General features: G+C 33.9%; 3 protein-coding genes across 3 annotated transcripts; 2 read left to right on the top strand and 1 right to left on the bottom strand.

The window, feature by feature from the left end:
* Positions 1–5,159: 5,159 nt before the first annotated feature.
* LOC8277896 (26S proteasome regulatory subunit 4 homolog B) lies at positions 5,160–9,733 on the top strand. The gene is made up of 6 exons (XM_002526173.4): positions 5,160–5,736; positions 6,600–6,845; positions 8,280–8,449; positions 8,530–8,746; positions 8,850–8,990; positions 9,406–9,733. Exons 1-6 carry the CDS (start codon positions 5,263–5,265, stop codon positions 9,487–9,489), a joined length of 1,332 nt encoding a protein of 443 aa, XP_002526219.1. The 5' UTR covers positions 5,160–5,262; the 3' UTR covers positions 9,490–9,733.
* Positions 9,734–11,578: 1,845 nt separating this feature from the next.
* Positions 11,579–12,940, bottom strand: LOC107261809 (zinc finger BED domain-containing protein RICESLEEPER 3-like). The gene has a single exon (XM_015723591.2). It carries the CDS (start codon positions 12,938–12,940, stop codon positions 11,579–11,581), a length of 1,362 nt encoding a protein of 453 aa, XP_015579077.2.
* Positions 12,941–20,902: 7,962 nt separating this feature from the next.
* LOC8277897 (putative receptor protein kinase ZmPK1) lies at positions 20,903–23,835 on the top strand. The gene has a single exon (XM_002526174.3). The coding sequence runs from the start codon at positions 20,914–20,916 to the stop codon at positions 23,326–23,328; it is 2,415 nt and encodes an 804-aa protein (XP_002526220.1). The 5' UTR covers positions 20,903–20,913; the 3' UTR covers positions 23,329–23,835.
* Positions 23,836–25,579: the final 1,744 nt, after the last annotated feature.

Genomic DNA, 25,579 nt, shown 5'->3' with positions numbered 1-25,579 from the left:
CATGAGGAGGACATTTCTAAGAAGGTGTTTAGGATGCGTTATGGGCATTATAGGTTTTTGGTAATGTCGTTTAGACTCACTAATGCTCCTGCAGCTTTTATCGATCTCATGAATCAGGTGTTCAAGCCGTTCCTGGATCACTTTGTTATCATATTTATTGATGATATCCTGGTGTACTCCAAAAGCGAAGAGGAGTATACGTGGCATTTGAGAATGGTACTTCAGACCTTAAGGAAGCATCAGTTATATGCTAAGTTCTCCAAGTGTGAGTTTTGGTTGGAGAGTGTAGCTTTTCTAGGTCAGTGGTATCTAGAGAGGGTATTCAAGTGGACCCTAAGAAAGTGGAAGTAGTGACTGATTGGTAGAGACTAACTACCATTTTCTAGGAGTTCACAGCTTTCTAGGATTGGTAGGCTACTACCGCCAATTTGTGCAAGACTTTTCAAGAATAAGAATGCCTTTAACTAAGTTGACTCAGAAGAATATCAGGTTCTAGTGGACTGATGCTTGCGAAAGGAGCTTCAAATGCTAAAAGATTGTTTGACTTCAGCTCTAGTGTTGATTTTACCATATGGAACTGGTGGTTTCATAATGTATTATGATGCTTCTAGAGTGGGTTTGGGTTGTGTTTTGATGCAGCATGGTAAAGTAGTGGCTTATGCATCCAGTTAGTTGAAGAGGCATGAACAAAATTATCCCACTCATGACTTGCAGATGGCAGTAGTAATTTTTGCCCTTAAGATCTGGAGTCATTATCTCTATAAGGAGACATGCGAGATATATACAGATCACAAGAGTTTGAAGTATATATTCTAGTAGAAGGAGTTGAATTTGAGGCAAAGAAGATGGTTGGAGCTTCTGAAGGATTCTGATGGTATCATTCCTTACCAACCAAGTAAAGCAAATGTAATGGAGAATGCTTTAAGTAGGAAGTCAGCAAGTAGCCTTGTTCACATAAGCACGGAGAAAAGACCTCAGACTAAAGAGTTGCATGAATTGTACAATCAAGGATTGCAGTTGGAGATATTAGAATTGGGAGCATTGTTGGCACGTTTCAGGGTTAGGTCCGTGTTTGTTGACAGAATTAAGTCAGCTTAGAATCAAGATCCACAATTAAGAAAAATCTGGAAAGAAGTGTAGCAGGTTCAAGCCAATGATTTTGTCATAGATGAGGATAGTACTCTCAGGATTGGCACTAGACTGTATGTTCCTGACATGGATAATCTCAGAGAAAGGAGATTCTGGAAGAGGCTTACTAAATAGCTTATAGTGTCCACCTAGATTCTACCAAGATGTATTATGATTTGAAAGGCATTTATTGGTGGAACGGGACAAAAAGGGATGTGGTAGAGTTTATTTCCAAGTGTTTGATGTGTAAACAGGTTAAACTTGAGCACTAGAAGCCGCCAAGGTTGTTGTAGCCACTTCGCATACCAGAGTGAAAATGGGAAGGGATTATTATGGACTTTGTGTCGAGTTTGCCTAAGATTTCAGTTGGATATGACTCTATTTGAGTAATTATGGACCGTTTGACTAAGTCAGCGCATTTCCTACCTGTAAAGACTACTTATTCTATGGCTAAGTATGCAAGGGTGTATCTAGAGAGAATTATAAGTCTTCATGGTGTTCCTATCTCTATAATGTCTGACAAGGGACCACAATTCACTTCGAGGTTTTAGAGAAAGCTACAAGAAGAGCTTTATACCAGATTGGACTTTAGTATAGCTTTCCACCCTAGACTGATGGACAATCGAAAAGGATAATTCAGACCTTGGAAGATATGCTTTGGATGTGTGTTATGTTGGTGCTTATAATAACAATTATCATACGAGCATCAAGATGGCTCCTTTTCACCGGTGCCACCCTCTACCCACTAATACTCACCGAAAAATCGAAAACCTTGGAAGAAGGAGTTATCATTTATGCTGCTGCCGTGTAACCAGCCTCCTCTCGCCGTCTTTTTTACAAATCCGACTCCGGATTTGAGTTCCTCACCCTCAAACACCTTTGGACAACCCCTCATCACCGTTGATCAATCGCCATTCAGCTCCTCCAAGCCTCATTGGAGCCGAAACTTTCCGGCCTCGATCCGGTGGGTGTCAAGCGGAGATATCTGCATTTTCAGGCTCCTTGCATCATAACTTCGCGTAGACGTCTCCGGATTCAAATTCCGACACCGCTGTCTGTACTTGCTTTCGGATTTTGGTGTTTTCTAGATGCACAAAACTTTGATTTTTGCTCAGTAAAAATATATTTGGACTTGATAAATTATATAAAAATTTCAAAAAATATTATCCCCATTAATTGTTAATTATAAATAATTTAATTAATTGATAGTTTAATTATAAATATTATGAATTCATTAGTGTGATTAATTATTATCCTGTTTGGTGATAACTGTGGTTATGAATAATTAAATTAGATACCAGCAAATTATTCATGAGTTGGTTGTAGAATAAATATTTATGTCAGACTGTTATTTAATACTTGTGATCTGAATTGTATTGTCGAGTCGGGAAAATAATGCAGCTATAAGTGACCCGACTCCTGTTAAATCTTTGATGAATATTAGAAGTGTTTTTAGCCGATTCTGAACCCGTTATACGGGGGCAAACGTCTGTATTTTAGGGGAGATTCTGTCAAATTTTTGGTAGAATTTCTGAGTAGGGACCAGTCGAGATTTTTAGGCAGTCTAATTTTAAGTGTCTAGGCTTAGGATTAATTATGAAATATTTTATTAATTTAATTATTTTCGAGAATAAATAATCTGACAGTTCAACTAGCTCTGCCAGAGGCGTAGGAGCAGCTAGAGGAAATTCAGTAGAATTGTGAGTTAAAGTCATATAATCAATTGCATGTGTCATATCCAAATTTAAATGCAACTTTATTTGATTAACCATTATTATGATTATTATTAGTATTATTATTATTATTAATTTTTATTATTATTATCAATATTATTATTATTTTTCCATTATATTTATTATTATTATTATTAACAATAACTAGCGTTATTTAATTTTAGTATTTAATGTTAATTTGAATAAGAATATTATGATTGTTGTGTATCACTTTTAATATTATTGATACTAAATATGTAATGTGGCTCGGGATGAGACAAGAGTAGAACATGTGATACGAACCATACAAGCACAACAAATCTTACTCTAACAAGAAGTCTTGATGATGCAAATTCTACTAGCTCAAAGAATCCTAATCCAACAAGGAGTCCTTACTCAACTAGGATTCTAATCCAGCAAGAAGTCCTGATGATATTAGGAGTTCAAGCAACAAAATTAATTCAACTAGAAATCCTAATTCAACTAGGAATCCTAATTCAACTAGGAGACCTAGTCCGATTCAAATTACAAGTCAATGAGTTTATCCAAGACATTTTGGGCTAAGGACACATAAAGGTTTAAAGAATTGAATCTAAGTTCAAGGCTCATTAAACTATTTCAGTTTCTTGAGCTTGAACGAATCTAATTAGGCTTAAAAATATCAAATAAGCTAAATTGGAGTATATGAAGACTTTGGGTCTAACTTGACTTATGTTATGAGACCCATCTATATGACTTATGTAAATTAAAATTTTATAGCTTATTTTAGGCGGCCACACATGTATTTTAACCTAATTAGAACTTTTTTTACTTATCTCTTTTATTAAGAAGGTTATCTTTATTCTAGATGACATGTAAATTCTTATTAGTTAAGATTTAGGATTTTCTAAGGTCTATAAAAGGCTAGTATGAATTTTGATGTAAGTGGAAGTTGATTTTGAATGATAATTGGTTAATAAATCTAAAAGCTATTTTGCTTTTGTCTTTGTGTTCTTGTGTGGAATGCATGCTTAAAAGATTGATCATCTTCTTATGGAGTGTTTCAAAATTGGGCTTTAGGAACAAGTTTTCTAAATTCTAATTCTTAATCATCTTTCTAAGTAATTTATTTTCTAACCTTTCTTAGGGGTTGAACCGAATGGGTACTTGAGGTTTTCATGTTAATGTATTAGGGGTCTACAATTTAAAAAGGATTCTTAAGCTTATTCATGGAGGTTCCATATCAACATGCCACCTAATAGGTTACATCAGGATCACGTGTGCATCGGTATAAATCAGGGACAGATAATAGGAAGATATTTTGTGTTGTCCCTGATCGAGCATAGCTCTCTAGCTTATAGAAATTTTGATTTGCTGGAGGAAAGGTCCCTTATTCTCTCATCTTTCTTGGCTGATGTTGCTAGGGGCTATATATTCATCTTAATTATTCAAAAGAGCTTTAGGTCCCTTTGCTTAAACCCCTTACGAGGGTTATGTTGTTGGAAATTCTTTTTTGCCTTATAATTTCTTGAAAACTTTTCAAAAATACCATAAACAGAATATTGTTTCATTGTGTAAACTTTTTCTTTTAAAAAATATTAAATTTTTAATTTTTTTAAATTATGGTGTGGTTTTCATTTTTTTTAATTATTTTTATTATATTTTAATTGTTTTTGGTTGTTTTTCAATTGCTTTCCGGTGGCTTTTTGGTTATTTTATTTAAGAATAATAAAAAAAATAAAAAAATAATCAAAACTATAAACTTAAAAAATGTTATATTTTTTATATTTTAACATAGTAAAAATAAAAATAAAATAAAATTCATAAATTTGATAAAAAATTAAAAATATAGATATTTATAATTTTTTTTTAAATTCCTTGTGTTGTTTTGGGTTTTTAAATCCCAAATTAATGCCACTCTTCATTTATTGTATTAGTGATAAAAACTTAAAAAGTCCACTAAATTTTAAATTTAGTTTTAATAAAATAATTAAATATAACATATGTAAAACTCGACTTTTTTTAAACCTAAGTGATTAGAACATACAAGAGAATATGTAAATAATAATACATAGAAAATCATCAATGGACTATGTTGATTACTGATTTTTAAATTAATTTCATGATGGCTGTTTTTTATCAAAAGATTTTGTTTTTGTAAATAATTATGTAAAAAATAGTCCAGTCGTTATGGTTTTACTGAAAAGGAACTTGGATAAACGAAATTGATTAGTTAGAGGGGTCAGATGGACCAAATTAAACTTGAGGGGGCTAACCAAAGAAAAGGTAAAGTCGAGTGGCTTGAGGAAGGGGTTTCGACCATAAACACAGATAAAATGAACCGAGCCAATGCCCAAAGACACAGTAAAGCATCAACATAAAGAGAACATTTCAAAAATCAAATCCTTCCTCTTAATTCTCTCACTCTCTGCGTGTGTTCACAATGGGTCAAGGTCCATCGGGAATGAACCGGCCACCAGGCGACAGAAAGAACGATTCCGACAACAAAAAGGACAAAAAATACGAACCAGCAGCACCACCATCACGCGTAGGCCGAAAGCAGCGCAAACAAAAAGGTCCGGAGGCGGCCGCGCGGCTCCCAACAGTAACACCACTAACTAAATGCAAACTTCGGCTCTTAAAACTGGAGCGCATTAAAGACTATCTGTTAATGGAGGAGGAGTTTGTAGCCAATCAAGAAAGGCTTAAACCACAGGAGGAAAAGAATGAAGAGGACAGATCTAAGGTCGATGATTTGAGAGGCTCGCCTATGAGTGTTGGCAATTTGGAAGAGCTGATTGATGAGAATCATGCCATCGTTTCTTCTTCGGTGGGACCCGAGTATTATGTTGGGATTTTGTCTTTTGTTGATAAGGATCAACTTGAACCTGGATGTGCTATTCTTATGCATAATAAGGTCCGTTTTCTTTTTAGTTTCTTAAATAATTCTTAATTAGTTCTGTCTTTAGATGTAATTTTGAGAGTTTGGTGGTTTTTTGGGGTTTTTTTCCTAGGGTTTTTAGATGATTCAGGTAAAGATCTAAAGTTTTAAGTGACTGAGCTTATATTAGGGTTTGAATGAAAATTGTAGTTCTAAATTCCTAATTCTTTTTTCATGCGTTAACTTCTCGATTGGGTTGGTTGTTGCATATGATTTATGTTGTCCAGAATTTAGATTGAGCATTGTATTGGTAAAAATAAAACTCTTACTTTACATTTGAAGAATTCTTTTATACATTAATTCAACTGATTCTAAAGTGAGATGTTTTGTGAGTCAGTATTATGGTTCATTTAGACCCGAACTAAACAATGTTCTACAAATAAAGTTAATATGGTGTGTGTGTGTTATGTATTCTTTTTTCTGGATTAGCTTGTGATATAATGCATGAGGCATAGAGAGAATTATTTATAAGTTCATGTAGTGTACCTTTTTGTTTTCACTCACAAAATGTTTAGCACATATTGTGTTATTTAACACAAAGAAAGTTTAATCATGCCCAATTTTAATTTTATTTCATTCCATTTTATCTGAACCTTTTTATGTGCATAATACATGGAGAATACAGTGTTGTGCTGCCTTTTTCGTGATTGAATTCATCTACCAATAAGGGTGTTATGTATGTTCAGTTCAAATAATGATGAGGTTGCATATTGTATTCTAAGCTTCTGTATAAAATGTGTGTTCTGCAAAGTAGCTGAATGTTTATCTTCTAATTTTTATAGTAGATTTGTATTCTCTAATGAGAATTTGATTGCTGTTTTGTTGTTATGCTTGAGCAGGTCCTTTCTGTTGTTGGGCTTCTTCAGGATGAAGTTGATCCTATGGTTTCTGTGATGAAGGTTGAGAAAGCTCCTCTGGAATCTTATGCCGACATTGGTGGGTTGGATGCCCAAATACAGGAAATTAAAGAAGCAGTGGAACTTCCGCTTACTCATCCTGAATTGTATGAAGATATTGGTATTAAACCCCCTAAAGGAGTGATACTCTATGGGGAGCCTGGAACAGGGAAAACATTGCTTGCTAAGGTGCATCTCTCTCTTGCTTTCTTTATCCTCCCTCTCCTCCCATATTTTTGTTGTGCTTGACTAATAACTTTCTGGTGTATACTTCTTCTGCATTGTTTTTTCATTTCCTATTGGGCATGAGCATAATTTGGATATTATAGTTCTTCTATATGTTTTTCATATTGCGAGGTTGCAAAGTTTCGCAAAATGACTAGATTAAATATAAAAGAGAAAATGAAGACAGATAGCAGTTTAAATATGCTTTTTTTAATTGTTGAATTTTGGTTTTTGAAATTGATTAGTCACTAGCCGAATGTTGTGGCTGATTAACTAGCCAAAAAAGCCCTTTCTTATTCTAGTTTCTGCAATGACTCCATCAACCAAATGTTGTGGCTGAAGGAACAGATAGGATTCTACTTTTTTCTCATTGAATCTATACTTCATCTCTGTTAAAAAAAAGATTTCCATATTTGCTTGAAAAAGGGTATTCATAATTATTTGAGGTATTGCAAAAAGTGTATGTATTCTAGAAATAAAAGACAGTAGAATTTATACATTGACTTTTCTTCAAAAAAATTTCTGTTCAATAACTTAAAAGAGTCAAGATAGATTGTGGTGAAAGAAGTCTTTAGTACTGGCTAATTATTCTTCATACTTCATTGAATCTATATTTATGTGTTAAAGATCTGGGTCTATTGTCTCTTTATATTGCTATTTAAGCAGTTCAACTGTTCCAGAATCTTGTCTATGCAGAAAATAATATTATTTTGTTTTGTTTGGTTCAGAAGCTTGGTAGGCAATGGGCTTTGCAATATATCTATTTTGGGGCTTAGATGTCTATCTAGGGGAGAATACTACTCTGTCTGTCCCTATGGGATTGGAATTTAGAACTCCTAGTCAGAACTCACAAGTCCCAAATGGAAGGCTATGGGGTTCTTCTCTTGGGAACTGGGGAGTGCAGCATTTTCTTGTCAATTGCCAGTTGGAAGAACTCAGTTGTAATCCTGCTACATTATTAAGAAAAGGGCTTTGTACTTGTGCTATGACAATCAGGATGTGGAATTAGAATTGGTCTATTTATTTCTTCCATAGCTTGAAGTATAGAAGAACTAAAAGTGTTAATATCTCTTTTGTAAGACGCCCTGCCCGAATATAATACCTTATCCTGGCCAGCCAAGCCAGTTGGAGTGGTAGTTCACAGTTTTCCAAGCGCATCTAGCTCAATTCTTGTTGGAAGGCTACCTCAGGATATGGCAATGAAGCCTATCTGTGACTATAGTTATAGAAACTATTATGGATTCCAGGATTTTTTTTTATATATATTATACTTGTATTTCCCATGTGTTGCACAAGTGCCCAACACATCTTCTGATACAAGTTTAAATATGCTGGTTGTTCCTCACTGGATATACGGTAGAATTGGTCTCACTAGCTTTTTCTTATTTTTAACTTCAGGCAGTGGCAAACTCTACATCAGCAACTTTCTTGCGTGTAGTAGGAAGTGAATTGATTCAGAAATACTTGGGAGATGGCCCAAAATTAGTCAGGGAACTCTTTAGAGTTGCTGATGATCTTTCACCATCAATTGTTTTCATCGATGAAATTGATGCAGTTGGTACAAAGAGGTGTGCTTATCAATATGCATGATTTCAAGATGTGTCATTATCATGATAAGAATATATGACGGTTTCTTGTTATTTTTCAGGTATGATGCACATTCAGGTGGTGAACGTGAGATCCAAAGAACTATGTTAGAGTTGCTGAATCAACTAGATGGTTTTGATTCAAGAGGAGATGTAAAAGTAATCCTTGCAACAAACAGAATTGAAAGTCTTGATCCGGCCTTGTTGCGCCCCGGACGAATAGACAGAAAGATTGAATTTCCCCTTCCAGATATCAAAACCAGGAGGCGCATTTTCCAGGTACTTGGTCATGTTTAAGTGCAAGAATTGTATTTTATTGCCTATGGATATTTTTATGTTGGGTTGCAAATAATGTGCCCTTGCTTTCTACCTTGTAATGTAGATACATACATCAAGAATGACATTGGCAGATGATGTTAACTTAGAAGAATTCGTAATGACTAAGGATGAATTTTCTGGGGCTGATATCAAAGCTATATGTACAGAGGCTGGCCTGCTTGCTCTAAGAGAGCGGCGCATGAAGGTGATTCCTTGCATAACTTGTAGGATAATAGGGACTGAATCATTTGAGCATCATGCTCATTAACATAGTGTTTGCTTTCGTTGGGAGTTTTCTGGTTTTACAGTTGTGTGAAAGCCTTATTCTTAAGGTCAGGGTTGTGGGTTGTGGATTGAAAAATAACTTCATTTTCATATGATATTCTGGATTTGAATTATTGGTATTTCATGTTATTTATTTTTGTTTTTTCTCAACACATATTTTTGCATGTCTAAGCATTTTGCTCAACAAAAGCATGTCTAGCCCCTTCTCTGCTTCTCCCTTTTATATCTTTTTTAAAAGGTTTTGTTGTTGAACTGGAAGCTTTATATTCAGGTTATAGCTACTTTATGATTTGGCTTGCTGCCCGTTTAACACGCTTTAGTATTTCATGTTTCAGGTAACCCATGCAGATTTTAAGAAAGCGAAGGAGAAAGTTATGTTCAAGAAGAAAGAAGGGGTGCCGGAAGGACTCTATATGTGAGGCAATCCTTCCATGAGGCTAGACGATCTTATATTTTGTTCTCTTTTAGCATTCCCTTCATACTCTACAATTTGCTTTATTATGGGTGATTATGCTTCATCTGTTAACATTCTGATATCATCCTTTTGGGCTACCTTTTGTTTTATTTTGACTTTGTAATTTGAAAATCCTTCTCATTGTTGAAGTTTGCTATGTGCCATACAACCGCACATGAGGAAAGCAACTTATTGTGATGTTCTTTTTAGCTCTCTCACAGTTGATACTAAAGTGATTGAAATTATTGAAGAAATTATAGAATGAGGATAATGATTTCAAAAATTTTGGGAGGGTGACTGGAGACTGATGATATGAGATGAGGGAAGTCAGTTCCCAAGATGATGTGGAATTTGATCAAATAATGATAAAAATAATTGCCGGCAGGTGGAGTGGATGGGCATTTCCTTTTCTCTCCTCTTTATTCAATGCATAGCATCCAACGTTAGATGTCAGAGTATAGTCGACTTTCATTCAAGCGGGCGCAAATCTGAACCCAGTTTGGAAGATACTTGCTCTCGATCGGGGAATTGTTGAGATAGCAATTGCGAGTAAATTTCATATAGGATATGTTATTGTGAGTAAATTACCACACATGATGTGTTTGAGATAGCAATTTCGAGTAAATTCCACGTGATGTGTTTGAGATAGTAATTGTGGATGCGTTATTGTGAGTAGATTACCACATGTGATGTGTTTGGAATTGTTATTAGAATGTGATCATTTTGGAATTGTATCATGGTTAGACTTGTTCATGGGTCGGGCCTGGGCGGGCTCGGGCCGAGCTTGACTGGGCCTGACTTAATTTTAGAGAAGCCCGAGCCCGTCCAGGCTTGAGAAATTTTTAATATCTTAGAGCCCGAGCCCGAGCCCGAAATTTTATGAAAAGTCCGGCTCGGCCCGACCAGGCATTGAACAGAGGTCGGATCTGGGTGGCTCGAATCGGGCCTGGGTGGGCTCGGGTCGGGCTTGGCTTGACCAACCGACAATTCAATACAAATATTCAAAATTTAAATCCAATTTCAACACAAATATTCAAATTTTAAACCCAATAATCATGTTCATCATGATAATAAAGATACAAATATCAATTAATATTTTTAACCATCTAAATAAAACTCTAAAAACTGAAATAAAAGAACAACAATATAGATGAAAACTCCTTCAAGGCATTTAAATTCACATTTCCTACAAAACAAAAAATATTTAAATTAATAAGTATTTTATATAAATAAAAATAACTAGTAAGCTAAATCAATATGTAAATAATAAACTTACCTAAAAATCCATAATTTCAGCTTCTTCTTCGCCATCAATATCACTAATATCATCCTCACTTGAGGTGTCAGATTCAAATTTGGGTGTAAAATCACCTAGACAAAAATTCACAAAATAAAAATTAGTCAATTATAAAACTTAATTTTAAAAATAAAATTCAGAAAATAGATTGAATTATAAATAAACAACTTTTATTACCTTCCGCACGAATCCAATCCTTGAGACAATTTAAAGCTTGAACTGTCTTAGAATTAAGAGAACTTCTAGAAGCGGTAATGATCTTATTTCCAATGCTAAAGGCGGATTCTGAAGCAACACTTGTAACCGGAATTGATAAAACATCGCGTGCCATTTTTGAGAGTTCGGGATATCTCATTGAACTTTTATTCCAAAACTCCAAAACATCCAAATCTTCAGTCAAATTATGAGTTGGTTCCTCAAAATAAAGATCTAATTGTGACTTACCATGTGTGGTAGTTGTTTCACCCAAAAACTCTTTGTAATCTTCAAATTGCTCATCCCCCATGTCACTGAGAAAATTGCCACCACTTGATGGTTCCTCATTTGAAGTTCCAACACTAGAACTAGTTTCTTGTCTATACTCGTCAAACAACTTATGAAGGGTAGTCACAACTTTCTCTACCATCTCATCCATTTTGTCTTTCCCATATATTTTCCCATAACAATACTTTAAAAAATTTATTTTGCATCTAGGATCTAAAAGTGCAACACAACTCAAAATTCCATTGTAATTAGCCCAATATTTGTCAAATTTAGGTTACATAGCCTTAGCAGTATTGCATAGAAGGTGAGATGGCTCATTTGCAACTTCTAATAACTTTGAATGGATTTTCCACACTCCTCTAAAAACTAAATTTGAAGTAGGAGTGTTATGAGCCGAAAACATAATTGTCACTTCATAAAACACCTTCAAAAATTTATGAATCATAGAAATATGTTTCCATTCAATTTCTGAAATTTCATAAGATCTAAGTACATGACTTCTACTCCCAAAATAATCAAACACATTCTTGTAGTAAAGAGCATTATCAAGCATTGTATAAGTCGAATTCCATCTCGTAGGACAATCAAACCTAAATCTTCTCCTAATATCTAAGTGAAAACTTTTCTTTGCAACATCAAAAAACTTTTTTCTACGTATCTGTAATTTATCAATATACTTCATAATTTCTCTGATCTTATTAATAATATCACTGATACTATCCAAACCTGATTGTACGATTAAGTTTAAAATATGAGCACAACAACGGATTTGAAAAAACTCTCCATTACATACGAGAAACTCTTTTGTTATGAGGCGACCATTAAGGATAGAAATCATAGTATCATTGTAAGAAGCATTATCAGCAGTGATTGAGAATATTTTATGCTTCAAATTCCATTGAGATAAAAATAAGTGAATCTCATCAGCTATGCACAAGCCGTCATAAGGTGGAACTAATGCTCTAAATCTCCAAATTCTCTTTTGTAGTTTCCACTTATCATCAATAAAATGAGCAGTAATGCAAATATACTTAAGTTTTGTATGTTGACTCTTCCAATTATCAGTTGTCAAACAAATTTTACCAGGAGCATTGAAAATCATTTCTCTAAGTTTATCCCTTTCTTTCACATACAAAGAAAGAATGTCTCTTTTTAGAGTATGCCTACTATATACTCTAAATTGAGGACACGCCTTACACAACATGCGCCTAAAACCCTTTTCTTCTACAATAGTAAAAGGATGAGAACCTTCAACAACAAACATGCTAATGCAATGGCGCAATCCATCATGATCAAACTTATAATTCTTTATAGAATTACTCCCATCACTTAAAACTTCACTAGCTATAAGAAATTGTTTAATATCTGCATTTCCAAGTTTTGTGCATTTAGTTAAATGACGCCTTAAATGTGATGTTCCATTTTTTGCAGCAGCACCCAAAATAGACTTACAATGCTTACATTTCGCTTTGGCTTCATCTCCATTTGTTTCTTTTGCGATTAGCTCAAAATGTTCCCAAACAATTGAAGTAGTCTTTGCTCGCTTTTTAGAAACTTTATATTCTGCAAAGCCATCCTCAATGGGCTGTTTATATTTGTCATTTTGGGGTACTATGGAATTTTGTTCCTCAGCCATGAACTAAATTTTAATATGCATTATATACAAAAATATTTGTCAAATGTAATATAGGAATAAGGTTGGATATTTACATTGGAAACACAAAGTAAAGAATAAATGCTCTAATCCGTATGTGAATAGCACTTAGATGGGAAAAAACCATGTTAGAACCAGTTTATCATAACATGCATCACAAATACAAATTAACATTTACAAATGTGCGAAGGTTCCACGTGTTCGTCAACAATACTAATGTGAATACGAAATTTAAACAAAACAGTCACCATATTCAAAGAAGTCCAAAATCAAACAAACAATAAAAAGATGGGAGAATAGCCATCTGGGTGCATCACTCCTACATCTCCTGTGTAAAACCACCCGTCGTCTTTCAAACACTTTGATGTCCCATCTGGGTCTTTCAGATAACCCATCATCACACAGCCACCTCTTAACACTATCTCACCTAGTGATAATCCGTCCCTTTTAACACTCAGTCCCGTTTTTGGGTTAATCACATCTATCTCTGTGAACCCAGCAATTCTCACTCCTTGTCTTGCTTTTAATCTAGCTCTTTCACTTGCTGGTACCGTGTTCCATTTCGGTTTCCAAGCACACGACACAACGAGTCTTGCCATTTCTGTTAACCCGTACCCATGACTCACCACAAAACGACTGACTTGTAAGTCGAGAGATACTAAATAGTAATAGTAATGCCTCAAGAGAAAGCTAGAGTACCTTTCTGGTGCAGTAGAAAAAAATATCCTCAAGTTCTGCAGGTCGAATAATTCGTAGATTCCCCTCAAGAATTCGATAGTTTCACCTGTGAGCTCTACACTCTACAACAAATCACAACTAAACATAAGTAATTTGAACAAGCACCCTGTCCAAAGTCACAAAAGGACTGCTAATATAGCCAAATAAAAGCATACAGTGTTAGTAACGAGAGCAAGTAGAAGGTAATTGCTGAAGATGATAAAACATATGACTGAAGAAGCCGGTGAATTCGAAGCTGGTGAATAAGAAGCCAAAGCCGGTGAGAAGGATTTGGTTGGATGGAGATGGAGACGGAGAAGGAGCCGCACCTGGGCTGTACAATTGAAAGGAGAAGGAGGCGGTAAACAACATTGCAAGGAGCCGAATTGTTATATTTAGATTTAGGGTTTTTTTTGTTGATATATTATTAATAACAATAAAATTATAAACAGAAATAATAGGTAGTTAAGTGGTATATAACACTTAATTATAAGTTGAAGGTCACAAGTTCGAGTCCCAGGTATGACATTTTTTTTTCTAACTAAATTATACATCGGGCCGGGCCGGGCCGGAGTTGGGTTTTTATATAAATCCCAAGCCCGGTCCTAGAAGTACGGGCTTTTTATGGGTTCGGGCCGGGCCGGGCTTGTACACAAAAATCGTTGTCCAAGCCCGGCTTGAAGAGTGCGGGCCTGGGAGGGTACCTAGGCCCTTGAACAGGTCTAATCATGGTACAGAGCAGGAATCCTCCTCCACACACATGGCCAAACGGTATCTATAACTTTTGCTTCGGAATTTCAACCTATTAATTTATTTCATTCCTTGTTCGTTAACAAATCTTATCTGCCATTAAAGGATATGGTTTGCAACGTAACATCTTTCATGACCTTAGTAGTCCACCGCTGTATGATTCACAAGCTGATGAAATGTATCGAAAACTATCAAAGGAGTTTTTTGAATGGGAACAACAGGATTAACTTCTTCTCTCTTTGCTGCTTTCTTCAATGTCAGAAGGTGTTCTCCTTCGTATGGTTGGCTGCAACACTTCATTTCAAGTTTGGGGAAAACTTCAACAGTATTTTTCTTCTCAGATAAGAGCAAAGGTAAATCAGTTCAAAACTGAGTTACAAAATATTAAAAAAGGTTCAATGTCTGCCAATGTATATCTTTCTAAGATAAAGATGACTGTTGATGTGCTAGCCTTTGTTGGTTGTGAGCTTTCTGAAAATGAACATGTTGCTGCAATACTTGATGGCTTACCATCTGAATATGATGCATTTATTATTTCTTTATCAACAAGAATTGGTGCTTATACCGTTGATGAGGTTGAATCTCTTGTTATAACTCAAGAAGCTAAGATTGAAAAACATAATAGATCTGTGGATTCAACTCCTACTGCTTTAATGTCCACTACGTCAAACCTTAATTCTTAAATGAATTACAATCGAAGGCATCCTTTTTCTTCTGGACACGGCAGTTCTCTTTTTTGGTTCTTATTTGAACTCAAACCTTAATTTTAGTCAAGGAAATTTTCATTTCTCGCACGGTCCATATTCTGGTGGTAGAAATCATGGATTTAGGGGTTGAGGAAGGCACTTCTAGATCTCTTCACATGCTAAGCCTCAATGCCAGCTTTGTGGAAGAATTGGACATTTTGTTGAAAAGTGCTATTATCGCTTTGATTGTAGTTCTTCTAGATTAGCTCAACATAACTCACCTCCTCCTCCTACTTAGTACACACAGACTTCTCTAGTGTCTTAACTACCTGGTCTTCTTTCTTCAGCAGAGGTTCTTGATGAGTCTTGGTATCCCAACTCTAGTGCTTCTAGTCATCTAACCCCCAACTCACACAACCTGATGCATAACAATGTGTACACCGGTCAAGAAAAGATTAAGATTGGAAACGACACATGTTTGTCAATAACTCAAATAGGTTACTCTACTTTCCAGTCTCCTTTCACCTCTAAAATTCTGCACTTACATAATATCTTACATGTTCCAACCATAATAATAAATTTGTTGAGTGTTTCTAAGTTTGCTCAAGATAATAATGTCTTTTTTGAGTTTCACCTTGACATTTGCTTTGTCAAGGATCGAACTACCAAAGCTGTTCTACTGAGAAGAGAAATAAAGATGGTGTTTATGCCTTTGATTCAACTCAGTTGCAACTTCCAGCTTCTTTCCAGCACTCTACTGCTCTTAATTCTTATAATTATGTTGTTTCTTCAGATTCTATCTTGTGTAATTCTGTTTTTGGTGTTGAGAATCTGTCTGTTGTAAATGGAGATGTATCTAGGAATAATGCTGTGTTTACTCTTTGGCACAATAGACTTGGTCATGTGTCTGATGTTACTGTTAAAACAATGTTGTCTAAGTGTAATGTTTATGTTCCTTCTAATAAAGGCTCTATTTCTCTGTTCTTCATACTGTGAAGGGAAGATTCATAGACTTCCTTGCTCTCTTTCTTCCACTAATTCTAAGCCATTATAGTTAATTCATTCAGATCTATAGAGTCCTTCCCTAGTGTTGTCATCAGTTGAATACAAATACTATGTTACCTTCATAGATGCCTTTACTCACTTTACTTGGATATATTTCCTTAAGAACAAGTCTGACACTTTTAGGGTCTTTCAAAACTTTAAGGCTCTTGCTGAGTTACAATTAGACAGTAGAATCAAGGCTATCCAAATAGATTGAGGTGGAGAGCATCAAGCCTTCACTGACTATTGTTAACACTAATGGGATCATTCATCGTGCCTTTTGTCCCTATACTCAGCAGCAACATGGATTTGCTAAGAGGAAACACAATACAATAGTAGAACATGGACTTTCGTTATTATCACACTCTCATGTCTCAAATTCATATTAGGTTGAATCTCTTAAAACTGTTGTTTATCTTTTCAACATATTAGCTATTTCCTCTCTCAATAACTTGTCTCCTTTGGAATCCTTGTTCCATATAAGTCTAACTATTCTATGCTAAGAGTGTTTGGGTGTGCCTGTTACTCGAATCGCAGGCCCTATTATACTCATAAACTTCAACCTCGAACTATCACTTGTACTTTTCTTGGTATAGTTCACAACATAAGGGTTATAAGTGTGTCTCTTATTCTGGAAGGATTTATATCTCTAGGGATATATTGTTTGATGAAATTGTATTCCCATATTCTGTCTTCTTCCTTTGTTTCTTCTTCTAGTTCTTTTCTTGTTTTGTCTACTTTTCCTTTAGCTTCTCCTCCTATTCTTTCCTCTTCTTCTTCCATTCCTCATTCTCCTCTTCTGTAGAACGACATGTTTCTGTTATAGACTCTCATGTCTTGTCTTTTAGTTCTCAAGCTGTTTCTTTACCTTATGCTACTAATGTTGTTCCTCTAGTTAGTGTTGAATTTATAGGTGTTAAACAAGCTACTTCCTCTAAAATTCTTGATCATGCTACTACTCTAGTTGTTAATATTCATCCTATGGTTACTAGGCTAAGGTTGGCATCTATAAACCTATGACATATTTTGCTACTCTTAAGGAACCTAAGTCTGTTGCTGCTGCTTTGGAGGTTCTTGAATGGAAAGTTGCTATGGTATCTGAATATGAAGCCCTATTGAAGGATGACACTTGGTCTTTAGTTGACCTCCCTACCAATAAGAAAGCTATAGGCTGCAAGTAGGTATTCAAGGTGAAGGAGAATCCTGATGGCACTGTTTCAAGGTACAAAGGCTAGGCTTATTACTAAAGGATTCCATCAGCAGGCTGGTTTTGATTTCACAGAGACCTTTAGTCCTGTGGTTAAGCCTACAACTATCAGAGTTGTGCTCTCTGTGCCTCTTAAGAATAAGTAGGCAATTAGGCAATTTGATGTTAATAACACATTTCTTAATGGATTGCTCTAAGAAGAACGGTTCGTACACTTGCAAGTACTAACTTAGACACATCAAAAGATAAGTCTCTCATTCTTTTCAGAATTTATTTTAGCTATTGATTTCATCATTGTCGCCATCTAGATTTCTTTTTTCTTTTCTTGTAGTTGGATGGCTTAATTACTAGAGTAGTGGTGTGACTAGGACTAGTCGAAGATGATGAGTTGTGCAGGGAGTGGCTTATGCTTGTGTTTGTAAGAAATGGAGAGAGATTGCTAAAAAAATTGTTAAATCTCTTAATATTATATCTCATTTCCTTTATGCCTAAATTCTTTCTCTTAATTTTTTTTTATATTTTGTTTCTTCACGTTTGTTTCTTTTATAATTGAGCTTCCTCTCTTACTATTGGTGTTATCTATTATCTATTTCTTTATCTGGTTGAAAGTCTTTGCTTTTCATGTGATTGACATCAGTGCTGAATTGGGTGATAGATTTCATCAAAGGTAAAACTTTACTAGATGTTATTATCTGCATTTGCAACTTTTGCTTGCTCAATGATTGACATTAGATCTTTTAGGCCTCAATTAGTTTGATGCTTTTGGTTAATTTTTCTTTTGGCTATTCTTTCCAAGAATAAATAAGGATAAAGTGTTTATTGGTTTAGGATACAATTTCTTATTCTGTAATATCAAGTGGCTAAAAAGAATCTATAGAAATTTTCATTGATCGATGGAATAGTGCTTATATTGAAATCGTTTTGTTAGTTGATAAAGCTGAATAATCTGATGGAAGCTTAATTGTTTTGCATCATGATTGTGACAACTTGGTTCAAAAAAGTTGTATGATGAGAGTAAGAAGTAGACCCCGACACAAGAGCAAGATGACTAGATAAGGAGCAGGCTTTTAGGATGATAGTACTTTATGGTAATATGGTGCATGAATTAATCGAATTGCACATTAAAACGAGATAGTAAATGACTGATAGTATATATATAAAAAATTAAAACTAATTACGTGAGCTGGCTTTTGATTTGTTTAGCTATGTAGTTGGAGGAACTCTAAAGTTAAACATACTAGGTTCATGAGAAATTCAAAATCGGTGACCTAAAAAGTTTTTAAATTCATTAAAGATATAAAGATATAAAATTGTAAGACTAGTGGACGCATTTCATGGAATTTAGTTTTGGATCGTTACAAATTGTATTAGAGCAGGACTACTCTAGTAGATGTATGGTTCGAGGATGAACCAGACAGTAGTTGGTGACGTGTAATAATATGATCTGGAGAAATGATATGTTGAGGGCAGTAAATGGACACCGGGGAAGAGCAAAATACTTAGATAAAGAGTGACTCCTAGCAGGCTTCTAGGACGGTAACACTTTCAGATACAGGGTATATGAATGAATCAAATTGCACATTAAAATAAAACATGAAATGCATAACAGTATATATGTAAAGAATTTGAATTAATCATATGAGAAGCTTTTTAGTCATTTCAATATAGAATTGGAAGAACTATAAAGTAAAACGTGTTAAATTCAAAAGAAATTCAGAATTTAATGATCTCTTAGAAAATTCTCAAATTTACTAAAGGGATCTAACTTTGAGTCATTACAATAATTCTTATATACTTTAATTGTTCAAGCTATTTACATAGTAATGGATCATCATGCTTTAAGTAACTCATGATAAGACTTTTCAAACATATTACCTAACCAAATTGAAATTTTTTTTATTCTTTTCAAAGATTTGGAAAAGACAATCTGTTCGGTTGTCAACAATTTTTCATATACTTTCGATCGTATATTACGTCCTAAAAGAAATCTTGAAAAAATCAAATTTCAAACAGAATGATATGTTCTTATTAAGATCTTCAAACAAGACTTTGTCATAGTTTAATAACAATCTCCCCGTTTTCATTGCGAATATAGCAAATTGAATTGCTTGAATATGAGGATATTTTTGCTCAATTCATGAGAAAAATTATAGTGACTGAACCGTGATTTCTTTACTTCTTCTTATCATCCATGCACGATACAACAAACTAAATATACTAGTATTGACATGAATTATACAATTGGTTTTCTCATTTCTTCTCTTCATGAACTATGTGTGAAAAAATATTAGATATATTAATTATATGTTAAATAAATATAAAATATATAAAATAAATATTAAAAATAATTTTAGATACCAATTTCAAATATTATTTATGTGTATTAATTATTACTAATCATATTACCAAATATCACAATATCATAAAAATTATAAAAATATATACTAAATTGATAATAATATCATTCTATTTTACATTTAAAGATATTATATCTAGCATGTACTTCCACAAAAAATTTTAAAAATAAAGGCTGCAAATAATTTTTCTTTCCATCATAATATATATTTTTATTTATTTACTTTTGTATAGTTTCATGAACATCCCTTAATTCTTTAAGGTGGATCCACATGTGGAACCATACTAAAACTACGGTGACTCACATGATCCACAAGTAGAAACTGGAGCAATAACTGAAAAAGACAAATAAATATTACATTAATAAATACTTCTAAAAAAAGGGCAAACCACTTGCAGACCAAGTCAACCCTCTGCAGGAGTTCCTTCTCCCCCGTGAAATGGTGCCATTGGCCAGACAATATGGCTGCGATGAGAAATTTTATATATATATATATATATATAGAAATTTTATATATATATATATATATATATATATATATATATATATATATATATATATATATATATATCTTCATTTAGACAATTATTTTATTACACCTTATAATATATATTTTAAAACTATTCTATTTAATTATATAATTGTTGAACTAATGATTTATTAATAGAATAATAAATTATTTTTAATAATTATATGCTATATAAATATAAAATTTAATAATATTTATATTTATATTTTATAAATTGTATAAAAAATTAATTAATCCTTATAGCGTCCTGGGACACCAGATAATACTTTCTTTTTTTATTTATGTTTGTCTGACCCGGTAAGCTTTTTTTTTTTTTGTTTTTTCTGAACGTGTAACCCCCTAACTGATTATCATAGAAAGCAAAGAAATATATATAATATATATATGATACTAATATCAGCTCATGCGGCGGCCAAGAGTACTATAAAATATATTTTATAATTTTTCTTGGATAAGAAAATGTGTTGACTTGACGATGAATTTCCCAAGTACTGAGAGAGAATATATGAATTCCATTACCTTCCAGGTTTTTCGGAATTACTTATTTTCCCTTACTTCAACCCTTTACAAGTTGACAATCTATTTAATTGCCATTTAATTTGCTAGGCTTCTCATTATAAACTATTTAAACTCTTCCTTTCTCGACTTTGATGAAGTTCCACAAATATGGCTACTTCTTTTGTCTTGATTGTTTTGTCTCTCATTATATCACCTTTATTTTCACCTTCAGCAACCAGTAGTAGTGGTAGTTTAAATGAAGGCTTACCCATCTCTGTGGAGAACCCAGACCACGTTTTGGTTTCACCTAATGGGATTTTCTCCGCCGGCTTTTACCCGGTCGGTGATAATGCTTATTCCTTTGCCATATGGTTTAACGAACCTTCTTGCTTTAACAGTTGCACGGTAGTTTGGATGGCGAACCGTGATACTCCTGTTAATGGAAGAGGCTCAAAGCTATCTCTGCTTAAAACCAGTAACCTTGTCTTGACTGATGCCGGGGCTTCTAGTGTTGTTTGGGAAACCAACACTTTCTCCCTCTCGCCGTCATCTTTACATCTCTATGATACTGGAAATCTTGCTCTTGTTACCGCACAAGAGGGTGTTATTTTATGGCAGAGCTTTGATTCTCCTACTGATACCCTTCTTCCACTCCAGCTATTCACGAGAGAATCGGTTCTTGTTTCTTCAAGAAGTTCGACAAACTATTCTTCTGGTTTCTACAAGTTATCTTTCGATGTAAGTAACATTCTCCGTCTTGTTTATGATGGTCTCGACGTTTCAAGTTCTTTCTGGCCAGACCCTTGGCTTCTGAGCCGAGACGCTGGCAGATCCTCTTACAATAGTAGTAGAATAGCTATGTTGGATCCATTTGGTAAGTTTATTTCATCAGATAACTTCACTTTCTTAGCTACTGATTATGGAATCCTACTTCAACGGAGATTTACTCTTGATTTTGATGGTAATCTACGACTCTATAGCCGAGCAAATGTGAGTAGCACTTGGGAAGTCTCATGGCAAGTCTTTTCTCAACAGTGCAAGATTCATGGAGTTTGCGGGCCTAATAGTATTTGTAACTATGTTCCTGGCTTTGGCAGGAAATGTTCCTGCCTTCCTGGATATAAAATGAAGAATCTTGCTGATTGGACTTTAGGCTGCCAAACAGAAGATAAGGTTTCTTGTGACAAAAATGAGGCAACTTTCCTTCAATTTGCTCACGTTGAAATGTATGGCTATGATTTTGGCTACTATCTGAATTACACATTGGATATGTGCAAGGAAGTATGCTTACAGAGATGTGACTGCAGAGGGTTTTTATTGAAACATAATTATTTGGTCACCCATCCTGAAAATATTCCATATTGTTACCCCAAGACAGAAATGCTGAACGGCTATCATGCCACAAGCTTCCGAGGAGATCTTTATTTGAAAGTGCCAAAAACCAGTCGTAGTTCGAAGAACTTGTCAATGAAACAACTGAATTTAGAATGTCCAGATGGAGCTGTAAAACAGCTTGACCGAAGGTATGATAAATCTCATAAAAGTTGGTCACAGAAGTTCTTGCTCGGGTTTGTTAGTACAATTGGGATAGTTGAGCTTCTTGCTATATTTGGTGTTTGGTTTTTCTTGATTAGAAGCAAGGAAAAGAGTGACCAAGATTACATTCTTGCTGCCACCGGTTTCAAAAGATTCAGTTACTCTGAGCTGAAGAAAGCCACCAGAGATTTCAGTGAAGAAATAGGCAGAGGAGCTGCTGGAACTGTCTATAAAGGGGTATTGGATGATCAGCGAGTTGCAGCCATCAAACGACTAAATGATGCTAGCCAAGGAGAAGCTGAATTTCTAGCAGAAGTGAGCACTGTTGGGAAGATTAATCATATGAACTTGATAGAGATGTATGGTTACTGTGCAGAGGGAAAGCATAGGCTTTTAGTATACGAGTATATGGAGCATGGATCCTTGGCTGAAAATCTCTCTTCCAAGGAACTGGATTGGAGAAAAAGATTAGAAATTGCAGTTGGAACAGCTAAAGGCCTAGCTTATTTACATGAAGAATGCTTGGAGTGGGTCCTGCACTGTGATGTAAAGCCAGAAAACATACTTCTGGACGATGATTACCGACCGAAAGTTTCAGATTTCGGCCTCTCTCGATTGCTGAGCAGAGCTGATCCGAGAAACTCATTCTCAAGAATAAGAGGAACAAGAGGTTACATGGCACCTGAGTGGATATTTAACATGCCCATCACCTCCAAAGTAGATGTTTATAGCTATGGAATGGTAGCTTTAGAAATGGTGACTGGCAAGAGCCCATCATTAATGGGTGGTCAGGATAGTGAGACTGGTGAGGAACTGAAGCATAAAAGGCTGGTGGAATGGGTGAATGAGAAGAGAAATGAAGCGTCTACAAAATCTTGGGTTAAAGAGATTGTTGATCCAATTATGGGAGCGGATTATGATGCAGAGAAAATGGAAAATCTGATTGGAGTGGCACTGAAATGTGTTGCAGAAGGAAAAGACAGTAGACCTACCATGAGCCATGTGGTTAAGATGATTCTACAGGATGAATATGATCATTGGCAGTAAATGCCTCAATTGGTGATTTCCATGCATGTGGCATCGTAACAATACCTGTGAAGGAAAATTATCTAGTCAAGCAAATACATGGTCATGTTTTTCTTGACATATGTCTTCTGTTGGCAGGTGTTTTGTGTAAATGAATAACAATAGCCTATGTATTCTCTTTTGTTTCTGCAACTGTTACTGATGACTATGAAATAAAATTGCAGTTTTCTTTCGTAAAATTTTTGTCGAACTTTTCTAATTTCTACTTAGATTTTCTAATTTTTCTTTTTTTGGTTTTCTTTTTGGGTTCTTAAGTATTCTTAGAAGTGCTACTGTTGAAAAGATCAAAGCTTCCAGGGTTACTATTGGGAGTTCGCCTGCTATATGCAATATCCAAGTAGATGATAGAGCATATGCTGGCATGGAATTGTTTATTTTTTGTATTCTTTTCTGGTTAAACCAAAAAGAATTTTTTATTGCAGAAACAAATCAAAGAATACAATTCAGAGCATAGCTCTAACAACTATCATAAAGAATCTACAGGTCTCTATCGTATATCATCAATTGAAATACAAATAATAGGTGTGATACTATAAAAAAACAGATTAAAAAATATTACCATTTGAATATAAATAGTAAAGCTTCGGTACCAATAGGTATCGTCGTCTCTAATGAAAACTAAAATTTTGATATTAAAGAGAAAAAAATAAAATATTAGTACTAATTAGATATAGTTTAAGATTTTGATACTAATTAAAAATATAATCAAAGTTTTAGCAGCAATAAAGTGATTACCCATGTTGATATATATATATATATATCATATTATCCATGTTGATCCATATTTGATCCCTTAATCAATTTTCATATTTTATAAGAAAAATGTTCAAGGGATCAAATTGAACCATAATAAATGTTAATCGATAGAAAATATATGGTTTTGGGCGTTTTACTTGACACTTACATATGGAGCATGCAAAAAGTGAATGGCCCTATAAGTTGTTGTATTAAATGTTAACAAGTGCATTATTTTAACTACTACTAGACAGTCAAGTGAATAATAAAATCTGAATTATTCTGATTTCTTAATTCTACTATTATAGTTTCATAAATTTAAGTAGAATGGCTAATTTTGAAAGCTAAGTAAGATCATGGGATTGTTAGGTTAGGAGAAATTGATTAGGGACTCTAAATAAAAAGTTGAGAACTTGAAATTAACAAATTAAAAATTAATAAAAGCAACAATCCAGGACTTCAATTAGCTAAATAAGATGAGAATTCAGCATTTGAATACTACTATAAAATAATAAAAATTGAGCTAGAGGAATTGAAGAACACTAAAAATAGAGAATTGTGTCAAGATATTTATTGTGTTTGGTTTTGGAGTTTTGTTGATAAATTAGAGTTTTGCCCCTTTGGGTAAGTTTTAACTTGTTGCAGATGTTTTTCTTGAATATTGGCACTTGGCGGCGTGGATCCATAGACATTTGAAGAAGTCAATATGTTTTCCTTCTTGTCCTTATTACCATCAGTTATGGTTATGGCTTTTAAGCAAAGGTTTAAACAAGAAAAGATAAAAAAAATATTTAAAATATTTTTATATAGTTTAATTTATTTATACTAAATTAATGAATAATCAATAATATATTTATTAATTTAAATTAATTAAATATATACTGGAATCTTCATATTTATATCAAACATCATTCATCATATTTTTATAATTTTTACTATTAAATTTTAATTGAATAATTAAAATTTTATTAAAATAAAATTTAGATTTCATATAGTAAATTATTATTTATTAAATAATAGAATTTTAATCACTAATTTTTAATTTAATATTTAAAATTATCTTAATATTACTTTCATCTAATCTAAGTCATACTCAATTTAAAAAAATAATTTTTGAGAAGAAATATAGATATTCCATTAATGAGAATTAATAAGTACATATTGATATAAAAATAAAAATAAATATCAAACATTAAGAAAAATAAATAAAGAGATCTATTCATAATAATCATTAATCGCTTTGATAGAGTAGTAAATTGCAATTTTGCGGAAAGAACGCTCTATTCGGTAGCGTTAAGCTCTATATTGACTTTATAGAAGTTTTTTGATAAATCCGATTGTTTAAATATCTGATTTGATTTTTTTTTCTTTTCACCACTTTTATAAAAGGGAGAATCTAACATTCCTACACTATAAAACTCCTATAGAAAAAGAATTCAATACCTTTGTAATGGAAAACTATAAAACTTCTCAAAAA

This window comes from Ricinus communis, chromosome 3 (assembly GCF_019578655.1).
Source record: "Ricinus communis isolate WT05 ecotype wild-type chromosome 3, ASM1957865v1, whole genome shotgun sequence".
Taxonomy (NCBI): domain Eukaryota; kingdom Viridiplantae; phylum Streptophyta; class Magnoliopsida; order Malpighiales; family Euphorbiaceae; genus Ricinus; species Ricinus communis.
This window is presented reverse-complemented; position numbering and strand designations above follow the sequence as displayed.

Excerpts from the sequence above, each read along its gene's own strand:
- LOC8277896 (XM_002526173.4), top strand. The coding sequence starts at position 5,263 with ATGGGTCAAGGTCCATCGGGAATGAACCGGCCACCAGGCGACAGAAAG. Across the intron at positions 6,846-8,279 it reads GGAAAACATTGCTTGCTAAG|GCAGTGGCAAACTCTACATC; the intron begins GTGCATCTCTCT and ends TTTTAACTTCAG. Across the intron at positions 8,991-9,405 it reads TAAGAGAGCGGCGCATGAAG|GTAACCCATGCAGATTTTAA; the intron begins GTGATTCCTTGC and ends TTCATGTTTCAG.
- LOC107261809 (XM_015723591.2), bottom strand. The coding sequence starts at position 12,940 with ATGGCTGAGGAACAAAATTCCATAGTACCCCAAAATGACAAATATAAA.
- LOC8277897 (XM_002526174.3), top strand. The coding sequence starts at position 20,914 with ATGGCTACTTCTTTTGTCTTGATTGTTTTGTCTCTCATTATATCACCT.